Source organism: Culex quinquefasciatus, chromosome 2 (genome assembly GCF_015732765.1).
Source record: "Culex quinquefasciatus strain JHB chromosome 2, VPISU_Cqui_1.0_pri_paternal, whole genome shotgun sequence".
Taxonomy (NCBI): Eukaryota; Metazoa; Arthropoda; class Insecta; order Diptera; family Culicidae; genus Culex; species Culex quinquefasciatus.
In genome coordinates, this window is record NC_051862.1 from 122,595,360 (window position 1) to 122,616,430 (window position 21,071).

The 21,071-nt window shown below is 33.2% G+C and overlaps 1 protein-coding gene across 2 annotated transcripts in view; it reads right to left on the bottom strand.

Moving 5' to 3' along the window:
- Window positions 1-21,071, bottom strand: part of LOC6043742 (hemicentin-1) — a 521,196-nt gene that overhangs the window by 233,197 nt on the left and 266,928 nt on the right. For both annotated transcript variants that reach the window (XM_038257477.1, XM_038257478.1), the window contains exon 2: window positions 185-392. In XM_038257477.1, coding sequence (XP_038113405.1) covers window positions 185-392 — 208 coding nt within the window. The remainder of the gene's footprint in view (window positions 1-184; window positions 393-21,071) is intronic.

Genomic DNA, 21,071 nt, shown 5'->3' on the forward strand with positions numbered 1-21,071 from the left:
TTCAAATTAAAAATACAGTATTTTGCATAATTATTTTTCTGACTTATAAATATTAAATGAAAAAAAAAAAAAAACAATTTGAAATTCAAAACTGAACTAAATTGCTCACAAATCTTATCATAAAACCAATCGATCCTTTCCTTATCAAACCCAAACATCCCAAAAGAGTAAATCCCCCACTTACCGGTAATTTGTGTTCAGCTGCACGTTGTTGATGGCCACGTTGTCGAACTTGTTGGCCGTCGTCCACCGGGCCCAGTAGTAGGTGAAGTCGTTCGTCGACTGCTGCTCGCCGAAGCGGCACTTGAGGGTCAACGTTTCGCCTTCCCGCGTGTCCAGATTTTCATCTGCCCGGGCGACGGTACTGTGGGCCGTCACCAGTATCGTGAAAACTGTTGAAGAGAGGAAGAGAAAGAAGAGAGGGCAAAATTATTACTCTGTGTGGAGGAAGATAGGGATGGACCCTTGTTTTTTTTTTTTTTGAGATGGAGGAGGGGGTAATTAAAATGCATTTTCATTGCCCTTATCGACGCCAACTTTTTTTTGGGGACTTTTGGCATTTTTTATTCAATCACAAATTAAGCGATAAAATGTGGGAAAACGAAAAAAAGTGCTCCAATTAGCGCGGTAGTTAAATGCAGAATTCCGTGGAATAGCTGCCATCGTTAGCTGTTTCGCGAAACACGATCTATTAATTACGGAGTTTATGAGGGTCTTCAGTTTTTGTTAAGCATCACGAAAAAATCCGGGTAATTTGATTCCAGCTAATTGAAACCGATTTTTTGAAATGATTGGAAAATTCCTGTGAAAATTCAAATTTGAAGCGACTATACTTGTGGGGACTGCTCCTTGGATATAACTTCATCATCATCACTCTGCTCGCCCCAAGGTCAACGTCCCCTGACCTGGTCGAGACCTCTGATGGTGTCTGAATTCCGGTAGCAATCTCATTGCCCTCAGCAAATCTATTCATTCCATTCACAGTGTTCACAGGCCCCACCCAGGTCCTACTTGTTATGACAGACGATTCAATTTTAATTTTAATAACTTTAATACATCTCTGGCAAAGGCCCGTTTCTGTACACATTCACACACATTTGACCAACTCTGCAAACACAAAAGGCAAAGGCAATTTCCCCGAGCTGGTGTGTAACCGGAAAGAGTCCTTCTTGCCGGCCGCAAGTAACGCACCACCTCCAGGAAAGACCGATGACATCCTGAACGCCAGGAAGATTGCTTTTTGCCCTCCTCCCGTCTACTCTGTGCTGTGTGTGTGTGCTGTGAGTACACAGAAGCCACCACACCGTATGTGAGTGCATTTTCCGACCTGCTGTCAGTCGTCGTAAGCCCCACACGTGGTCGACTCCAGACTCTGGCGCGCTGTCACCGTAAGTCCGTGTTCCGTCCACCGGGTCTTTCTTGATCAAATTTTAATCCGTCTGTTGTTGTAGCTGGGCGAGAGAGTGCCGCAGTCAGTCAGGGGTACCGTGGAGGGAGGGGAGTTTGAAATCTTAAATTATGATAAAAATGTTTATGAAAATTTAAAATTATTTTCATTATATTTATGGGTTACTCTTTTCATATTCTTGTTTAACTATTTTAGATTGCTGGATTCTTCAAAAATTTCAACCTAAGATTGAGAGTTTGTTTCCTAAAATTGTGAAACAGTTAAACAGTCAACAAATCGTCGCTTCTGTGCTAACTTGTGTTGTGACAGGCGCCAGTTTGTTTTTTTCGACTAAATCAATTTTTACACTTTAAGTTGAATATTTTCAAAACGAAAGTATATTTTTGGTTGGTTGATTTGGTTGACTTTTCGAATTATTGATGTACCCACTTATAAGATTAGTAAAATCGTTGAAATTTCTCTAATTCTGGATTTTTTGGTGAACTTGCAACCAGTTTCATTTTGATAACATTTATTTTTCAATTTTGTTTTTTTTTTTTCAGAAGCTTCAAGAACTTCATGCATAAGCCATTCATAAATGACAAATGTATTCTTAGTGACGAAGAATTAAACTAGGGTTAGTGAAATTTCACGATTTCGCGGACAGCGTGAAATGCGCGTAATTTGGCTTTTTCCGCGAAGTCCCGTGAAATTTTATGTTTGTGTGCAACTATGTTTCTGTGAAACTTGTTACTAATCGTTGCAATTCTCAACATATTTTATCAAACTTCAACAGGAAAAAAAAAATAATCTTAAGAACTACTGTTGTTCAATTACTAATAAAGGGTTAGTGAATTAAGACGATTTCGTGCATGGTTTGAAAGCCTTGGAATTTATCAATTTTCACATTTTTTCAAATAAGGCTGGTACAAATTTTATTTAAAATTTTTGTCTCCCCGCCCGAAAAATCAGGGAGCAAAAACATTTTTTTTTCAAAGAACTTCAACTTTCAATGAAAATTTCAGTGCAATCAGCTGAAATCAATATTAAATGCATTCCTTTGCGTTTAGAATCATTTTTGGCATATTTAGGTTAAGGGGTTACATACATGTATATCGACAGAAAAGTCAGAGGCTGGTGTGAGCACAAACTAAATTTTATTTGACATCTATTTTCAGGGAATTAAAATATGCATTTTCATCTATTATCAAAACAATTTTAAAGATATTTGGTTGTATTATTGCCAAGATGTAGCTATTTGAAGTTAGCAGTTTCAAAAAACGGGTGCCACGATATCTCAACCCTGCCTTGACCAAATCGGCTCAAAATTTTGGTGAAGACGGTCTTGTGTGCATGACGAAGGCCGATTTTCAAAAAAAAAGATTAAAATATTTTTGTGTTTTTCATATAAAAAATCGTCAGTTTTTGATTTTTGTATTTTTTAAAAAAGCAAAATTTCAAAATCGGGCTTCGTCATGCACACGGGATAGTTCTTGAGAGTCTTCACCCCGATTTTCAGCCAATTTGGTCCATCCTATCTCGAGATATCGTGGCACCCATAAATCAACTCGGTGTTTCGAGAAAAACGCTCAGAAAGTTTGACAGTCCGCTTTGCGCACGGCAAAATGTTGAGCTGAAAATCGTCTCTAACTCAGTTTAATCATGTAATATTTTCATGAAACTTTCAGGAGTGATTGAAAATCATCATTTTAGTGGATTCAATAAATTTTCTGAAATATGAAATTTTGTGATTTTTTACATGTATGTAACCCCTTAATTTAAAAAAATCTGAATTTCTGAAAAAATGATGTTCAGTATCGCAAAAAGGGTTTTTTGCCAAAATTTTTGTTTTGTTGAAAGCAAATTATTACAAAACAACTGAACTAGTGTAAAATGCATTTTAAAACACTTTTTGCATTCAAATGTTGAGACTTTGACTTGTTATTTGATTTTTTTGGCCCCCTCGACCCCATCCAGAGCCGAGGGACAAAATCTTTGACGATATTTGCATCGGCCTAAGATCATAGTAAATATTTCAACCATAAAGACGTTTTAGGTAAATTTTAATAGTTTTCAATTGAAACGCTCGGTATGAACCATTTGTGATGATTCAGATTTTTTAGTTTTTTTAAGAAACTTACTAAATTTAGTAATATTTTCATTCGTTGTAGTAAAATTTTCATTACTATTTTATTCGAAAGGTATAATTTCAGAAGAAATTTATAGTATCATGCTTTGTTTCATTCAAAATAAAATGAAGAGTATTTTTTTCTTTCAAATCACCTTTTAAAAACATTTCTGATTTTTTTCTGAGTCATGTTTAATTTTAAATTATTTTTGTGGATAATTCCCGTAAAAGCTAAAAAATACTTTTTTGCAATTCTGTCGTGAAACTACTTACTTTTCCTGTCATTCTTGAACGACGAAATAGCCTACTTTTCTGTACCAAAAATAACAAAATCGAATAGCAACACTTTTCAAAATAAATGCTGAAAAGTTTTACTTTTCAGCACTGAAATGGGTGCTGAAAAGTTGAACTTTTCAGCACTTGTTTCGAAAAGTAACTATTTTCATTTTTTTTTTTTGATTTGAACGATTTATTGACAAAATACATGAAAATTTGACTTAAAAATTCACTCAATGGGTGTTTTTTGGATTTGCAAAAAATGTTGTTGGAACTCGTTGCAAAACTTGATTTTTTCAGCACTCTTCGTATTTATCCAACTCGGTGAACCTCGTTGGATAAATGTACGACTCGTGCTGAAAAAATCCTTTTTTTTGCAACTTGTTGCATAAACTACTATTTTGGTTTTCTGTTCTTATTATGAATGAAAATTTCGATTTCGTTGAAAATTATAATTATTTATTTGTTTCGACATTAATTACAGCGTTCAAACAAACTTTAAATGAAAGTTGATGTAAGGATGCATCAAATAACACAGTTTTGATACATAATGCGAACTTATATCCAAATAATTGATAAAACAGGATGAGGTGTCCGGGTTTCAAAGCGTCCGGGAATTCGAGTCATGACGTTATTATATAATATAATAATATTATATAAAATATTTTTGTCTATTGTTTGTTAATTTGGTTTTTTAAAAGAGAGATGAAAACCATTAAAAATATTTTGAATGGGCTAAGCGTCGCAGAAAATTCAAATTATTTTACTCATTTTGGCTGAACAAGATTTTTAAATCTTAGCATTTTTGCGTCCGCCTCGGGATTCGAACCGGCGACCTCTGGATTGTGAGGCCAGTGCGCGGTCCGATTGATCCACACAGGCAGACAACATGGACATGGACATGGAATCATCAGGTGAGTAGATTTTTTATTGCATGTAAAGCATTGTGATATCATTTCCTTTTTTCCCTAACTCCGACTGTTGCAATAAAAAATTGCATGAAAATACCAAATTTTGGTAATAATTTTACAAATAACAGCGACAAAAAGGTACCCTTCACTACCTAGTAATAGATGGTAAAATACCATGAAATCATACCAAAATCATGTTTGTGGAAGACCACTGGAAACCCACAATCTGATTTTCCAAGGGCGCAGGAACACCTAAAAATAAAACCAATACATTATCAAGTTTTGGTATTCAAGCAATGTTCAAAAATCCAGAAGACCTCAACTTGGTATTGAAATGGTTTTATTTTGTGGTATTATTTTACCCTAGGCATAACATATTTTGGTATTATTGTGGTCTTCCACATACAAGATTTTTGTATGATTTCATGGTGCAACCAATGGTACATTTTGGTCCCTGTTCGTTGCCCAAGTAATACCAAAATTATAATAGATTTTGTATAAACATTGTAATTTTCGCGAATCAAGCGCCCTCCGGCTTCTCAATGTAGTAATTTGTGATTGCAGACGGTATTGTTTTGATTCGCAGCATGTTGAACGAACTGTTCTTGATGCACGGGGTTTCTCTTTTATGCATTTTCAGCTACCATCTATCTTCTGTTTTGCCTTCCTCACTGAGGTTAGGCAGCAATCCTGCTCGTAAAGTGAACTTATTATGTATAACTCGTGGACCCACCTTGATGTTTATCTATCGAGTCAGAATCACAAATTTAAAATATTGTTAGACATTGTAAATAGTAGACCACTACACTCCACGGTACTTGCTGCATCGCGTTCTCCACTCTGCTGTACTGCACCTTGAGCCAGCTGGACAGCTGAACCGGTTAAGGATGGTGATCCACTTCTTAAGTCCACGTGTCACCCATGCTCCCGCCCCCAACCCCATTACGAGTGGCTACTTTCGCAGTAGAACCAACAGCTGCTGGACACAGTGGACATTCGAGTGAAAAACGTACGGAAAAAGCTTTCAACTCTTCTGAAGAGCGGGTGCGGGGAGTGAAACCCCAGAACTTGAGGTATGTTTGCAAAGCTGCACACACAATCATATACCTTGGTCTGCTCAGCTCGCAGAAACCAACAAGATTCGCCCTGGAAGCCATTTCGCACACACACACACACACGTACTCTTGAGCTTCACTTTGAAACTGTTGAAGTAAGCCACTGAGAGCAAGAGGACGCGTTTTTTTTGCTCTTCTGGTTGCTGCTCTGCTTTCATCTGGCAAATGTTTGCGCAAAGGTACGGTGCACACACACACACACACACACATACGGGAACACACATACACTCACACTGCAGAGGTTGACAAACATATTGCAAATTATAACGCGCTGGAATTATCCTTTTGGGAATCCGGTGAGCGCAGATAAAAGTTGCCCGGTCGTAATGCGACTGCAGAATGATCAAAAGAGGGACTTTATTAGGGAGTCGTTTATGGTTTTTTTTTGAAAATTGAAATTTAGTTTGTGGCGGGACGTTGTTTGGGGAGGGTACATAAACATGGTTGGTTGTAAAACCATAATTTCGATGGTTTTTTAAGTTAGAAAATTAACAGTCAGGCAACTATGCCAGAAAAGTACCCGTAGACTACTAAGCCCCGTTTTAGCGTTACATGGATTTTCAAAAAGCTGTAACTTGGTGAAAACTACATGAAATATCAACTTCATATATACCATTGGATTCGAAATTTAATCAACTTTAATATAAAAATATTTAAAATGATGGTTTAGGGGGGCGGTTCCCCGGGGGGAGGGGCCAAAGGAAAAAAAACAGCGTTACATGGAATTCAAGGGCCCAGAGCACATCGTAAAATAACCCAAAATACCAACTTATATAGGTTTTTGGAAAGGGGAGAACCTCTACTTTAAGGGAAAAATATTTTAAACATGTTAAAAATATTTAAACAATTTAAAAAAAATAGTTATCGTAACTATTTTTACTATAGCAATATTCATTTGCACTATAAAGCCAAATTATGAAGAAATATGGTCATGCGACATATCAAAATTCATGAAATTATTCCAGGAATCGAAATATGAGCAATTCTACTTGATTCGGTTGAACCGGTAAAATTACCGGTACCGGTTGAACCGGTTCCGGGGTTGTATCACTAACCATGTCATGCGACGTGTCAAAACTCTTCAAATTAGCTCAACAATCTTTTCGTGACAAATTTGAACCGATTCAGTTGAACCGGTTCAAATAACCGGTACCGGTTTGAATCGATTCAGTGTTTTTACTGCAAATCATGCCATGCGACGTGTCAAAATTCTTCAAATAATCTCAACAAACTATTCGTGATAAATTTGAACCGATTCAGCTGAACCGGTTCAAATAACCGGTACCGGTTTGAACCGATTCAGTGTTTTTACTGCAAATCATGCCATGCAACGTGTCAAAATTCTTCAAATAATCTCAACAAACTATTCGTGATAAATTTGAACCGATTCAGCTGAACCGGTTCAAATAACCGGTACCGTTTGCACCGATTCCTTGTTTTTACAGGAAACCATGTAGTGCGACGTGTCAAAAATTTTCAAATAATATCAACAATCTATTGGTGATGAATATGAACCGATTCAATTGAACCGGTTCAAATAACCGATACCACGTTTTTACAGCAAACCATGTAGTGCGACGTGTTGGACATTTTCAAATAATCTCAACAATATATTGGTAAAGACCAAGAGGTTAGGTCGTTACCTCAGTCCAGGTGTAGGAGTCGTCTCCCTGGGTCCTGCCTCGGTAGAGTCACTGGTAGGCAGTTGGACTAACATTCCAAAGGTCGTCAGTTCGAATCCCGGGGTGGATGGAAGCTAAGGTGTAAAAAGAGGTTTGCAATTGCCTCAACCAGGGATGGAATAATCGCAAAAAAATCAATTTCGCTAGCGAACTTTATTCACCCCCGAAAGAGAGAGGAGGCAAATCACGCAAAAGAAAATCGCTCCCGAATTTCTTCAAGAAAATCAATCTGCTGATGATTTTTTGTGAATTTCCTTGTCAGCACCACCTAAACATATTTATTTCACTTTGTTTACGCACATTGCCCATCTACAAAATGTGACAGGTCGTTTTTCGACGTGTGACGTTACACTTGCAAGTGTAGTAGTGAATAAGATGTTCCGCCGAATAATCAAGATGATGTTTTTTTAGATTCCTTTTACCGATCTTTCGTGCGCGAGAGAGGAGAGCCATGCTCCCTTCGGATTTTTTCTCTTGATGAACGTCCTATGATTTTCTTTTGATGATGATTATTCCATCGCTGGCCTCAACAATCAAGCCTTCGAACACCTAGTTTCGAGTAGGAATCTCGCAATCGAGAACGCCAAGGCAATGCTGTAGAGCGAATAATTTGATTTGATATTGGTAAAGAAATCGAACCAATATGGTTGAACCAAATCAAATTACCGGTACCGGTGAGGACCAATTTCATGTTTTATAGCAATCCAAGTAATCCGACCTGTTTTCGTGAATAATTTGAACCGATTTTGTTGTTCTGGTTAAAAAAAACCGGTAGCGAATTGCTCATATTCCATGATTTTACTGCAATGACATGGTCATGCGACGTTTCACATAAGGAAATCGACTCGAAATATCAGGGGGCAGAAGAAATTTCAAAAAACTTGTAAATTTCGATAGAAATGTATGTGCAATCAGCTGAAATCAATTTATAATGCCTTCCTTTGCGTTTAGAATCATTTTTAGCATGTGCTGGTTTATATAAAAAAAAGAATTTCCGATGTAGAATTTTTTGTTGACATATTTTTTGAAAACCTTTTCGCAATGACCGTCGTATTTCAAATTATTTCTTTTTGACTGTTCAGTCTAACGTACAAAAATGACAACCGTTTCCTACCATAAATTGATAAATTGCTAAATTGCTAAATTGCTAAATTGCTAAATTGCTAAATTGCTAAATTGCTAAATTGCTAAATTGCTAAATTGATAAATTGATAAATTGATAAATTGATAAATTGATAAATTGATAAATTGATAAATTGATAAATTGATAAATTGATAAATTGATAAATTGATAAATTGATAAATTGATAAATTGATAAATTGATAAATTGATAAATTGATAAATTGATAAATTGATAAATTGATAAATTGATAAATTGATAAATTGATAAATTGATAAATTGATAAATTGATAAATTGATAAATTGATAAATTGATAAATTGATAAATTGATAAATTGATAAATTGATAAATTGATAAATTGATAAATTGATAAATTGATAAATTGATAAATTGATAAATTGATAAATTGATAAATTGATAAATTGATAAATTGATAAATTGATAAATTGATAAATTGATAAATTGATAAATAGATAAATTGATAAATTGATAAATTGATAAATTGATAAATTGATAAATTTATAAATTGTTAAATTGTTAAATTGATAAATTGATAAATTGATAAATTGATAAATTGATAAATCTAGCAAAACAATGCAAAAGGACCGAAGCCGAAGTGTAAACAAAGAGTCTATCCTGCTCGTTCCGAATGTAAACATCAACTGACGTGAGCAGGATAGACTCTTTGTTTACACTTCGGCTTCGGTCCTTTTGCATTGTTTTGTTAGAAATTGATAAATTGCTAAATTGCTAAATTGCTAAATTGCTAAATTGCTAAATTGCTAAATTGCTAAATTGCTAAATTGCTAAATTGCTAAATTGCTAAATTGCTAAATTGCTAAATTGCTAAATTGCTAAATTGATAAATTGATAAATTGATAAATTGATAAATTGATAAATTGATAAATTGATAAATTGATAAATTGATAAATTGATAAATTGATAAATTGATAAATTGATAAATTGATAAATTGATGAATTGATAAATTGTTAAATTGATAAATTGATAAATTGATAAATTGATAAATTGATAAATTGATAAATTGATAAATTGATAAATTGATAAATTGATAAATTGATAAATTGATAAATTGATAAATTGATAAATTGATAAATTGATAAATTGATAAATTGATAAATTGATAAATTGATAAATTGATAAATTGATAAATTGATAAATTGATAAATTGATAAATTGATAAATTGATAAATTGATAAATTGATAAATTGATGATAAATTGATAAATTGATAAATTGATAAATTGATAAATTGATAAATTGATAAATTGATAAATTGATAAATTGATAAATTGATAAATTGATAAATTGATAAATTGATAAATTGATAAATTGATAAATTGATAAATTGATAAATTGATAAATTGATAAATTGATAAATTGATAAATTGATAAATTGATAAATTGATAAATTGATAAATTGATAAATTGATAAATTGATAAATTGATAAATTGATAAATTGATAAATTGATAAATTGATAAATTGATAAATTGATAAATTGATAAATTGATAAATTGATAAATTGATAAATTGATAAATTGATAAATTGATAAATTGATAAATTGATAAATTGATAAATTGATAAATTGATAAATTGATAAATTGATAAATTGATAAATTGATAAATTGATAAATTGATAAATTGATAAATTGATAAATTGATTAATTGATTAATTGATTAATTGATAAATTGATAAATTGATAAATTGATAAATTGATAAATTGTTAAATTGATAAATTGATAAATTGATAAATTGATAAATTGATAAATTGATAAATTGATAAATTGATAAATTGATAAATTTATAAATTGATAAATTGATAAATTGATAAATTGATAAATTGATAAATTGATAAATTGATAAATTGATAAATTGATAAATTGATAAATTGATAAATTGATAAATTGATAAATTGATAAATTGATAAATTGATAAATTGATAAATTGATAAATTGATAAATTGATAAATTGATAAATTGATAAATTGATAAATTGATAAATTGATAAATTGATAAATTGATAAATTGATAAATTGATAAATTGATAAATTGATAAATTGATAAATTGATAAATTGATAAATTGATAAATTCCGGTCACGATGACAGCAGAGCTGAGCCAGTCCGTTTCGCGGTGCCTGTCCGTCGGGACGCATTTTTTTTTTTTCGCGTTCCGTTTTCGTCGATCGTCGTCGGTGTGTATTTCGGGTGAGTGCGTGAGTGTGTGTGCGGCTAGCTCTGGTTGTCACGATGACAGCAGAGCTGAGCCAGTCCGTTTCGCGGTACCTGTCCGTCGGGACGCATTTTTTTTTCGCGTTCCGTTTTCGTCGATCGTCGTCGGTGTGTATTTCGGGTGAGTGCGTGAGTGTGTGTGCGGCTAGCTCTGGTTGTCACGATGACAGCAGAGCTGAGCCAGTCCGTTTCGCGGTGCCTGTCCGTCGGGACGCATTTTTTTTCGCGTTCCGTTTTCGTCGATCGTCGTCGGTGTGTATTTCGGGTGAGTGCGTGAGTGTGTGTGCGGCTAGCTCTGGTTGTCACGATGACAGCAGAGCTGAGCCAGTCCGTTTCGCGGTGCCTGTCCGTCGGGACGCATTTTTTTTCGCGTTCCGGTTTCGTCGATTGTCGTCGGTGTGTATTTCGGGTGAGTGCGTGAGTGTGTGTGCGGCTAGCTCTGGTTGTCACGATGACAGCAGAGCTGAGCCAGTCCGTTTCGCGGTACCTGTCCGTCGGGACGCATTTTTTTTTTTTCGCGTTCCGTTTTCGTCGATCGTCGTCGGTGTGTATTTCGGGTGAGTGCGTGAGTGTGTGCGGCTAGCTCTGGTTGTCACGATGACAGCAGAGCTGAGCCAGTCCGTTTCGCGGTGCCTGTCCGTCGGGACGCATTTTTTTTCGCGTTCCGGTTTCGTCGATTGTCGTCGGTGTGTATTTCGGGTGAGTGTGTGAGTGTGTGTGCGGCTAGCTCTGGTTGTCACGATGACAGCAGAGCTGAGCCAGTCCGTTTCGCGGTGCCTGTCCGTCGGGACGCATTTTTTTTTTTTCGCGTTCCGTTTTCGTCGATCGTCGTCAGTGTGTTTTTCTCGTTAGTCATGTATTTGATACACATCACAGCCGGATTTCTTTGTTCTATGATTTGTAATTGTTTCACGGGAAGATTCGTTTTAAATTGCGTTAGCCAAATATAAATTATCATTCAATTCGACTATTCGTTTCCCGCGAATCGCGGCGACAAATATTGTTTCAACGCGGTTGTTCAAGTCCTTCAGATAACATCATAACACATCAGTCATTTATTGGTCGCTCATATTATAATAATTTAAAAGTATAAATAGTCTCAGGTCAACTCTACGTAAATATGTAACGCTGAGTTTAATATTTCACCTTTTACACACATAATTTTGATTATATCTTTCCACAGTCGGCTGTCTAAGATTGAATCATTTATGCTAAACTCAACACCAAATAACCGGGAATGGTCTCATCCGCATTGTTTGCCTTGAGAATACATAATACATCACCTTATTTAACGAAATTTATTGATTATTGGGCCACATCATCATCCTCTATGATGAATCCTGGTCATAACCCTTCCCCACTAACAAAATCCCAAGTAGAAGTAGTTTTCCGGCACACGCGGGGGTGTGGATATCGTATAGAACCCACCCTTGGTAGCAGCCTGTGCTAACTAACATTCCCGTCCCATCCCCTCGAGATCTACAAACTGACATGGCGGGCGCCGTTGGTGGCCAACGACTGTTTCCTGTTCGCACCGACTCTAGTTTTGATGATCGTGATGTTTTATCTTTTCAGCGCATTCATGCATGCTGTTGATAAGGAAACATCATTTGATCGTTGAAGCGTGTGACCGGTTGTGCTGATGGGATATTACGGTCCTGTTCAGCAACGGAGAAGGACAACCATGGGTGGTCTCTCATGCTCATGCTCATGCTCATGCTCAAATTGATAAATTGATAAATTGATAAATTGATAAATTGATAAATTGATAAATTGATAAATTGATAAATTGATAAATTGATAAATTGATAAATTGATAAATTGATAAATTGATAAATTGATAAATTGATAAATTGATAAATTGATAAATTGATAAATTGATAAATTGATAAATTGATAAATTGATAAATTGATAAATTGATAAATTGATAAATTGATAAATTGATAAATTGATAAATTGATAAATTGTTAAATTGATAAATTGATAAATTGATAAATTGATAAATTGATAAATTGATAAATTGATAAATTGATAAATTGATAAATTGATAAATTGATAAATTGATAAATTGATAAATTGATAAATTGATAAATTGATAAATTGATAAATTGTTAAATTGATAAATTGATAAATTGATAAATTGATAAATTGATAAATTGATAAATTGATAAATTGATAAATTGATAAATTGATAAATTGATAAATTTATAAATTGATAAATTGATAAATTGATAAATTGATAAATTGATAAATTGATAAATTGATAAATTGAAAAATTGATAAATTGATAAATTGATAAATTGATAAATTGATAAATTGATAAATTGATAAATTGATAAATTGATAAATTGATAAATTGATAAATTGATAAATTGATAAATTGATAAATTGATAAATTGATAAATTGATAAATTGATAAATTGATAAATTGATAAATTGATAAATTGATAAATTGATAAATTGATAAATTGATAAATTGATAAATTGATAAATTGATAAATTGATAAATTGATAAATTGATAAATTGATAAATTGATAAATTGATAAATTGATAAATTGATAAATTGAAAAATTGATAAATTGATAAATTGATAAATTGATAAATTGATAAATTGATAAATTGATAAACTGATAAATTGATAAATTGATAAATTGATAAATTGATAAATTGATAAATTGATAAATTGATAAATTGATAAATTGATAAATTGATAAATTGATAAATTGATAAATTGATAAATTGATAAATTGATAAATTGATAAATTGATAAATTGATCCGCCAACTCACACAGCAGTTGCCCCGACCCCTCTTCGATTTGCGTCGTGTAACGGAAAATGGGAGAATTTTTAAAACTTTTTTAGTGTTTTTTCGATGAAAAATACGTTTTTTCGGAATTCTGAGTATGCCATCAAATCGGGCGTCTAATTTTACATAAAAGTCCCTTTGACACCAAATTTCTATCTCATTACCGTTTCAGGCTGCAAATTATTGAAAAACACCTCTTTTTTCGCATGTTCAAAAATAAAAGGGGTCGTACCGCCCCTCCGTCACGAGATATCAAAAAACGGACCTCGGATTCGTGATCAGGGACAAAAGTTACCCCTTAGGACAAAATTTCACGCAAATCGAAGAGGGGTCGGGGCAACTTTTCCCGATTTCGTGTGAGTTGGTAGAGAATTACCCCTATTCATAAACTTATAAATTTATCAATTTATCAATTTATCAATTTATCAATTTATCAATTTATCAATTTATCAATTTATCAATTTATCAATTTATCAATTTATCAATTTATCAATTTATCAATTTATCAATTTATCAATTTATCAATTTATCAATTTATCAATTTATCAATTTATCAATTTATCAATTTATCAATTTATCAATTTATCAATTTATCAATTTATCAATTTATCAATTTATCAATTTATCAATTTATCAATTTATCAATTTATCAATTTATCAATTTATCAATTTATCAATTTATCAATTTATCAATTTATCAATTTAGCAATTTATCAATTTATCAATTTATCAATTTATCAATTTATCAATTTATCAATTTATCAATTTATCGATTTATCAATTTATCAATTTATCAATTTATCAATTTATGGTAGGAAACGGTTGTCATTTTTGTACGTTAGACTGAACAGTCAAAAAGAAATAATTTTAAATACGACGGTCATTGCGAAAAGGTTTTCAAAAAATATGTCGACAAAAAATTCTACATCGAAAATTCTTTTTTTTTTATAAACCAGCACATGCTAAAAATTATTCTAAACGCAAAGGAAGGCATTATAAATTGATTTCAGCTGATTGCACATACATTTCTATCGAAATTTACAAGTTTTTTGAAATTTCTTCTGCCCCCTGATATTTCGAGTCGATTTCCTTACGTGAAACGTCGCATGACCATGTCATTGCAGTAAAATCATGGAATATGTGCAAATCGCTACCGGTTTTTTTTAACCAGAACAACAAAATCAGTTCAAATTATTCACGAAAACAGGTCGGATTACTTGGATTGCTATAAAACATGAAATTGGTCCTCACCGGTACCGGTAATTTGATTTGGTTCAACCATATTGGTTCGATTTCTTTACCAATATATTGTTGAGATTATTTGAAAATGTCCAATACGTCGCACTACATGGTTTGCTGTAAAAACGTGGTATCGGTTATTTGAACCGGTTCAGCTGAATCGGTTCAAATTTATCACGAATAGTTTGTTGAGATTATTTGAAGAATTTTGACACGTTGCATGGCATGATTTGCAGTAAAAACACTGAATCGGTTCAAACTGGTACCGGTTATTTGAACCGGTTCAACTGAATTGGTTCAAATTTATCACGAATAGTTTGTTGAGATTATTTGAAGAATTTTGACACGTCGCATGGCATGATTTGCAGTAAAAACACTGAATCGATTCAAACCGGTACCGGTTATTTGAACCGGTTCAACTGAATCGGTTCAAATTTGTCACGAAAAGATTGTTGAGCTAATTTGAAGAGTTTTGACACGTCGCATGACATGGTTAGTGGTACAACCCCGGAACCGGTTCAACCGGTACCGGTAATTTTACCGGTTCAACCAAATCAAGTAGAATTGCTCATATATCGATTCCTGGAATAATTTCATGAATTTTGATATGTCGCATGACCATATTTCTTCATAATTTGGCTTTATAGTGCAAATGAATATTGCTATAGTAAAAATAGTTACGATAACTATTTTTTTTAAATTGTTTAAATATTTTTAACATGTTTAAAATATTTTTCCCTTAAAGTAGAGGTTCTCCCCTTTCCAAAAACCTATATAAGTTGGTATTTTGGGTTATTTTACGATGTGCTCTGGGCCCTTGAATTCCATGTAACGCTGTTTTTTTTCCTTTGGCCCCTCCCCCCGGGGAACCACCCCCCTAAACCATCATTTTAAATATTTTTATATTAAAGTTGATTAAATTTCGAATCCAATGGTATATATGAAGTTGATATTTCATGTAATTTTCACAAAGTTACAGCTTGTTGAAAATCCATGTAACGCTAAAACGGGGCTTAGTAACTTGACTGTTAAACAACTTTATTTTCAATAACTCAAAAACAAGCAGATATAGTAAAAAATTTTAATGTCTCCAACATTTTATAAATGACATTCTCGAAACCTAAATATTTGAAAAAATTCTGTCCCAAAAGAAAAATTATCACAAAATCTATTTAACTGAATAGTTTATATGATTTAAAAATGATAAAAACAATAACACAATTCAATTAAATGGCTAATAACAAAATTCAAGTAGCTTCTAGTCAGTTTTAAAATTACCAAAGATTTGGTGAAATGTGTTTGACGAAGATTTAGACGTTTTTTGTTTTGTATGAGCGGTTATTCAAATGGCTCAAATGGACAAAATTCATTCAGTCGAAGTTAATAAAGTCAAATGCATATTTAAGTGTTCATTTTTAAGCTTTTCTTCAGTAAGGAAGGCACAAAGACTGACCAACTTTTGGTTCTAAAAGCACATAAGTTAAATTTTATAGTGCTTTTGCCAAATTATCCTATCTGAATAAAATATTTGTAGAAAAGTCATCTGCCAACCTAGATTACTTAAACTTTTAAACTTGGCAAAAGTACATGTTAAAAGTTTTGTATGGGACTTCGGATAATCGAATCACGAACATTTTTTTTTGTTTTTTTGTTTCCGTATTTTTGACATCAAATTTGAGTTCTGCGACCCCATTTTAGTTATATTTGAATTGTTGATTGCCTATCAAATTACAAAATAACTTTGTTGGCAATAATTGGTAGTTGAATATAAAAATAACAATAGTTCCCGTAATTTTATAGAAACCAAAACATTTGGCAATATCTCAGTGAAAAAGACTGCTTGATGTGCACCGTGAAAACCATACTTCTCTTTTAACTAAAGAGCAGTTCTCTACGAAATCGGTCTTTTTTCTTAAATTTTAATTTTTGTATTTTTTAATCCGGCTGAAACTTTTTTGGTGCCTTCGGTATGCCCAAAGAAGCCATTTTGCAACATTAGTTTGTCTATATAATTTTTCATACAAATTTGGCAGCTGGCCATACAAAAATGATGCATGAAAATTCAGAAATCTGAATCTTTTGAAGGAATTTTTTGATCGATTTGGTGTCTTCGGCAAAGTGGTAGGTATGGATATGGACTACACTGAAAAAAAAATGATACACGGTTTAAAAAAATTGGTGATTTTTTATTTAACTTTTTGTCACTAAAACTTGATTTGCAAAAAAACACTATTTTAATTTTTTTATATTTTTTAATATGTTTCATAGGACATTAAATGCCAACTTTTCAGAAATTTCAAGGTAGTGCAAAAAATCTTTGAGCTAGTTATGGATTTTTGAATCAATACTTATTTTTTCAAAAAATCGAAAAATTGGTCGCAAAAATTTTTCAACTTCATTTTTCGATGTAAAATCAAATTTGCAATTAAAAAGTACTTTAGTGAAATTTTGATAAAGTGCATCGTTTTCAAGTTTAATCCATTTTTAGGTGAATTTTTTGAAAATAGTCGCAGTTTATAATTTTTTTAAATTAGTGCACATGTTTGCCTACCTTTGAAAATAATATTTTTGAAAAGCTGAGAAAATTTTCTATACTTTGCATTTTTAAACTTTATTGATACGACCCTTCGTTGCTGAGAAATCGCCATGCAAAGGTTTAAAAACAGGAAAATTGATGTTTTCTAAGTCCCACCCAAACAACACACCATTTTCTAATGTCGATATCTCAGCAACTAATGGTCCGATTTTCAATGTTAAAGCATGAAAAATTCGTGAAATTTTCCGATCTTTTCGAAAAAATACTTTCAAAAATTTAAAATCAAGACTAACATTTTAAAAGGGCGTAATATTGGATATTTGGCCCTTTTGAAATGTTAGTCTCGGTTTAAAAAAAATGAAAATATTTTTTTCGAAAAGTAGGCAAAATTTCACGAATGTTTCATGTTTGAACAATGTAAATCGGATCTATGGTTGCTGAGATATCGACATTAGAAAATGGTGTGTTGTTTGGGTGGGACTTAGAAAACATCAATTTTCCTGTTTTAAACCTTTGCATGGCAATATCTCAGCAACTAAGGGTCGTATCAACAAAATAAAAAAGTGAAAAATATTGAGAATTATCTCAGCTTTTCAAAAATATTTTTTTCAAAAGTGGGCAAACATGTGCACTAATTTTAAAAAATTAAAAATTTCGACTATTTTCAAAAAAGTCACCTAAAATGGATTTAACTTGAAAACGGTGCACTTTATCAAAACTTCACTAAAGTACTTTTTGATTGCAAATTTGATTTTACATGGAAAAATGAAGTTGAAAAGTTTTTGCGACCAATATTTCGATTTTTTGAATGAAACTGGATTGATTCGAAAATTCATAATTCGGTCAAAGATTTTTTGCACAACCTGGAAATTTCTGAAAAGTTGGCATTTGTTGTCCTATAAAACATATTAAAAAATAAAATATTGTTTTTTTGCAAATCAAGTTTTAGTGACAAAAAGTTAAATAAAAAATCACCAATTTTTTTAAACCGTGTATCATTTTTTTTTTCAGTGTAGACCATATCCATACCTACCACTTTGCCGAAGACACCAAATCGATCAAAAAATTCCTTCAAAAGATACAGATTTTTGAATTTTCATACATCATTTATGTATGGCCAGCTGTCAAATTTGTATGGAAAATTATGTGGACAAACTAATGATGCAAAATGGCTTCTTTGGGCATACCGAAGGCACCAAAAAAGTTTCAGTCGGATTAAAAAAATACAAAAAAAATCGAATGACCGAAATCTGAGAGAACTGCTCAATATTACTCAAGAAAAGAGGTAATATTCAACCTACCAAATTTTCAACATTCCAAAATTCAACATTTTTTCTATAAAATTTCAAAAAAGGGAACAGCAAAAAAGAACTAAAGGAAATGTAATTACGACCGATTCAAATTGTTTATGTTGCGTTTAAATTTGGCTTCAATTGAATAGAAATCTATCTCCATTAAAATTTGGAAGCTGAAAAAATGTTTTTGTTTGTAAATTTGGCTTCTGTTCCAAGGGAGGACGGTTTGTAAGTTTCGCTCTGGTCCAATATTTCTCGCAAAACTTGTTCAAATATTTCACAAAGTTTACGCAACTCGCAGTGCACTTGCTCGGTTCGACTGACTGACTTTGCAGAACTTGCGAACCTCCCCCGCCCAACTTCAAGTTTAAATCTACACAAAACTTTACAACGTTCATGCGCTTGTCGAAACCGCACAGCTTCTTGAAGCAGCAACAGTGCACTTGAACCCAATCCTGTTGGCTTCTTTGAAGTGGAACAGTTTACTAAAGTTTCCATTCCTTCTAGCAGCGAACAACAACAACGCTGCTACTACTTATTTAGTTGAGAATTTTACAGGTAGAAATGAGCAACTGGTGGAGATATGAGGTAGGGGTGGGGGGCAAATCTGGAAACAAAAAGGGAAAACGTAATAATTGAAAATATAATAATGGAAAAGAAACTGTGTAACCACGGACCGAACGACCCGCCACGACCGGGGATGTCAGCGAAAGGTTAGTTAGACCTGCCCCTCTATGTAAGAGAAAGGGAGGGCTCAGGGGAGAAGTGCAGCTCGCGGTGCATTACATTACTCCGGAGCAGTGAAACCAGCTAGAAGCCAGAAATCCAGTTCATTTTTTTTTGCTGGAATTATTAGTTTTCTACCTCGTACCCCCACAGAGAGGCACTACACTCAATTGCTTTTTGAAATCTCAATTAAAAAAGCATTTACATAAACTTAAAAAAAATTAAAATTGACTTCATCATAAATTCTTACAAAAAATGTTTTAGGAACATAATTTTCCAATTTCAATAAATTAGAGAGACATTTCTAAAAACTGGTTTAAGAGACACTTCAATCTATTTAGGATGAAAATCGATCTATTTTTTGGGATTTGGACTTTCACTAGCCTAGAAAATTTAGTTTTATTTGGAACTGAGTCTAATTCCAAGCTCCGAGAGGTTGGAGAGTCACGGTAAGTCCAACACAGCTAACACACAATGGTTCATGTTCTTATTTTCGAACCAGTTTTGCCCGGGCTTTCAAGCACATATGTCGCAGGGTTATCATAAATTAAAATTTACATGGAGTCCGCCCTCTTCTCCCTTCCCCCGTCCAGAGCAATTGGGCTCAAGTCGGATTCTGGGGCAAGAACCGTGTGTAACGAGTTTCCTTTTTCTCCTGCTGCCTGCTGTTGGATGCTGTTGGAATTGCACGCTGCAGTTCATGTTCACGGTGTTCTTGTCCCCACCCCCCATGCTTCTTTTTTTTTTGTTATTAAATTTAAAAACTCAAGCGCAGTCCGTTCGCTGCGGTTAAATTATGCTCCTGCTCTCATTTGTCAAGCTCAACACAGTTGGAAAAGTTTTGCTGCGGGGAAAATTACTTTTTTTGTGTGTGTCTGTTTGGCGATCACGGTTGGGCTTCAGGTTTTGTCGGGGAAGGTAAGTTCTTGTAACATGTTTTCATTAAAAATGAGCTAGGTAGGAATTGCATAATAGAAAACATTTAACGGATATACTTTGCGATCTCATTTAAAAAGTCATCATCATCATCTTTTGCAGACTTTTTCCCAGAGTCAAGAAGCTTTTAAAAGGGATGACTTTTAAGGGAATTGTAAGAGCAAAGGTTCGACCTGCAGCTTGTATGGGACATTAGGGTGTAATATGGTTGTATGAAAAAAAAATAAAGTTGTCCAAATTTAGTGAGCACAGCACTTTTTCAGTTCCTTTTAGGGTCCTAAACAACCCCCCAAAGTTTGGGACCGATTGGTTTAGTCCTCACTTTGCGCAAAGCGATTCAATTTTCCATATAAATTTGTGTGGAGAAAACCATTTTTTTGGATTTTGATATTTATCTAATCCACGTTTCATGCTATATCAAAACCGGACTCATATTCGGATACTCTAAAATGTGTTCTACAACTTTGCCGAAGAGAGTATAGTGCTAACTTGCTCCTATAAGAAGATATAGCGTCCTCAAAACTCGTCTAAAACGTGATTTTAGAGCAAAAAACACGTTTTAGACGAGTTTTGAACACGTTGTATCTTTTTTTAGGGGCAAGCTAGCATCATACTCTCTTCGGGAAAGTTGAAGAGGACATTCCAGAGCATTCGAAAAT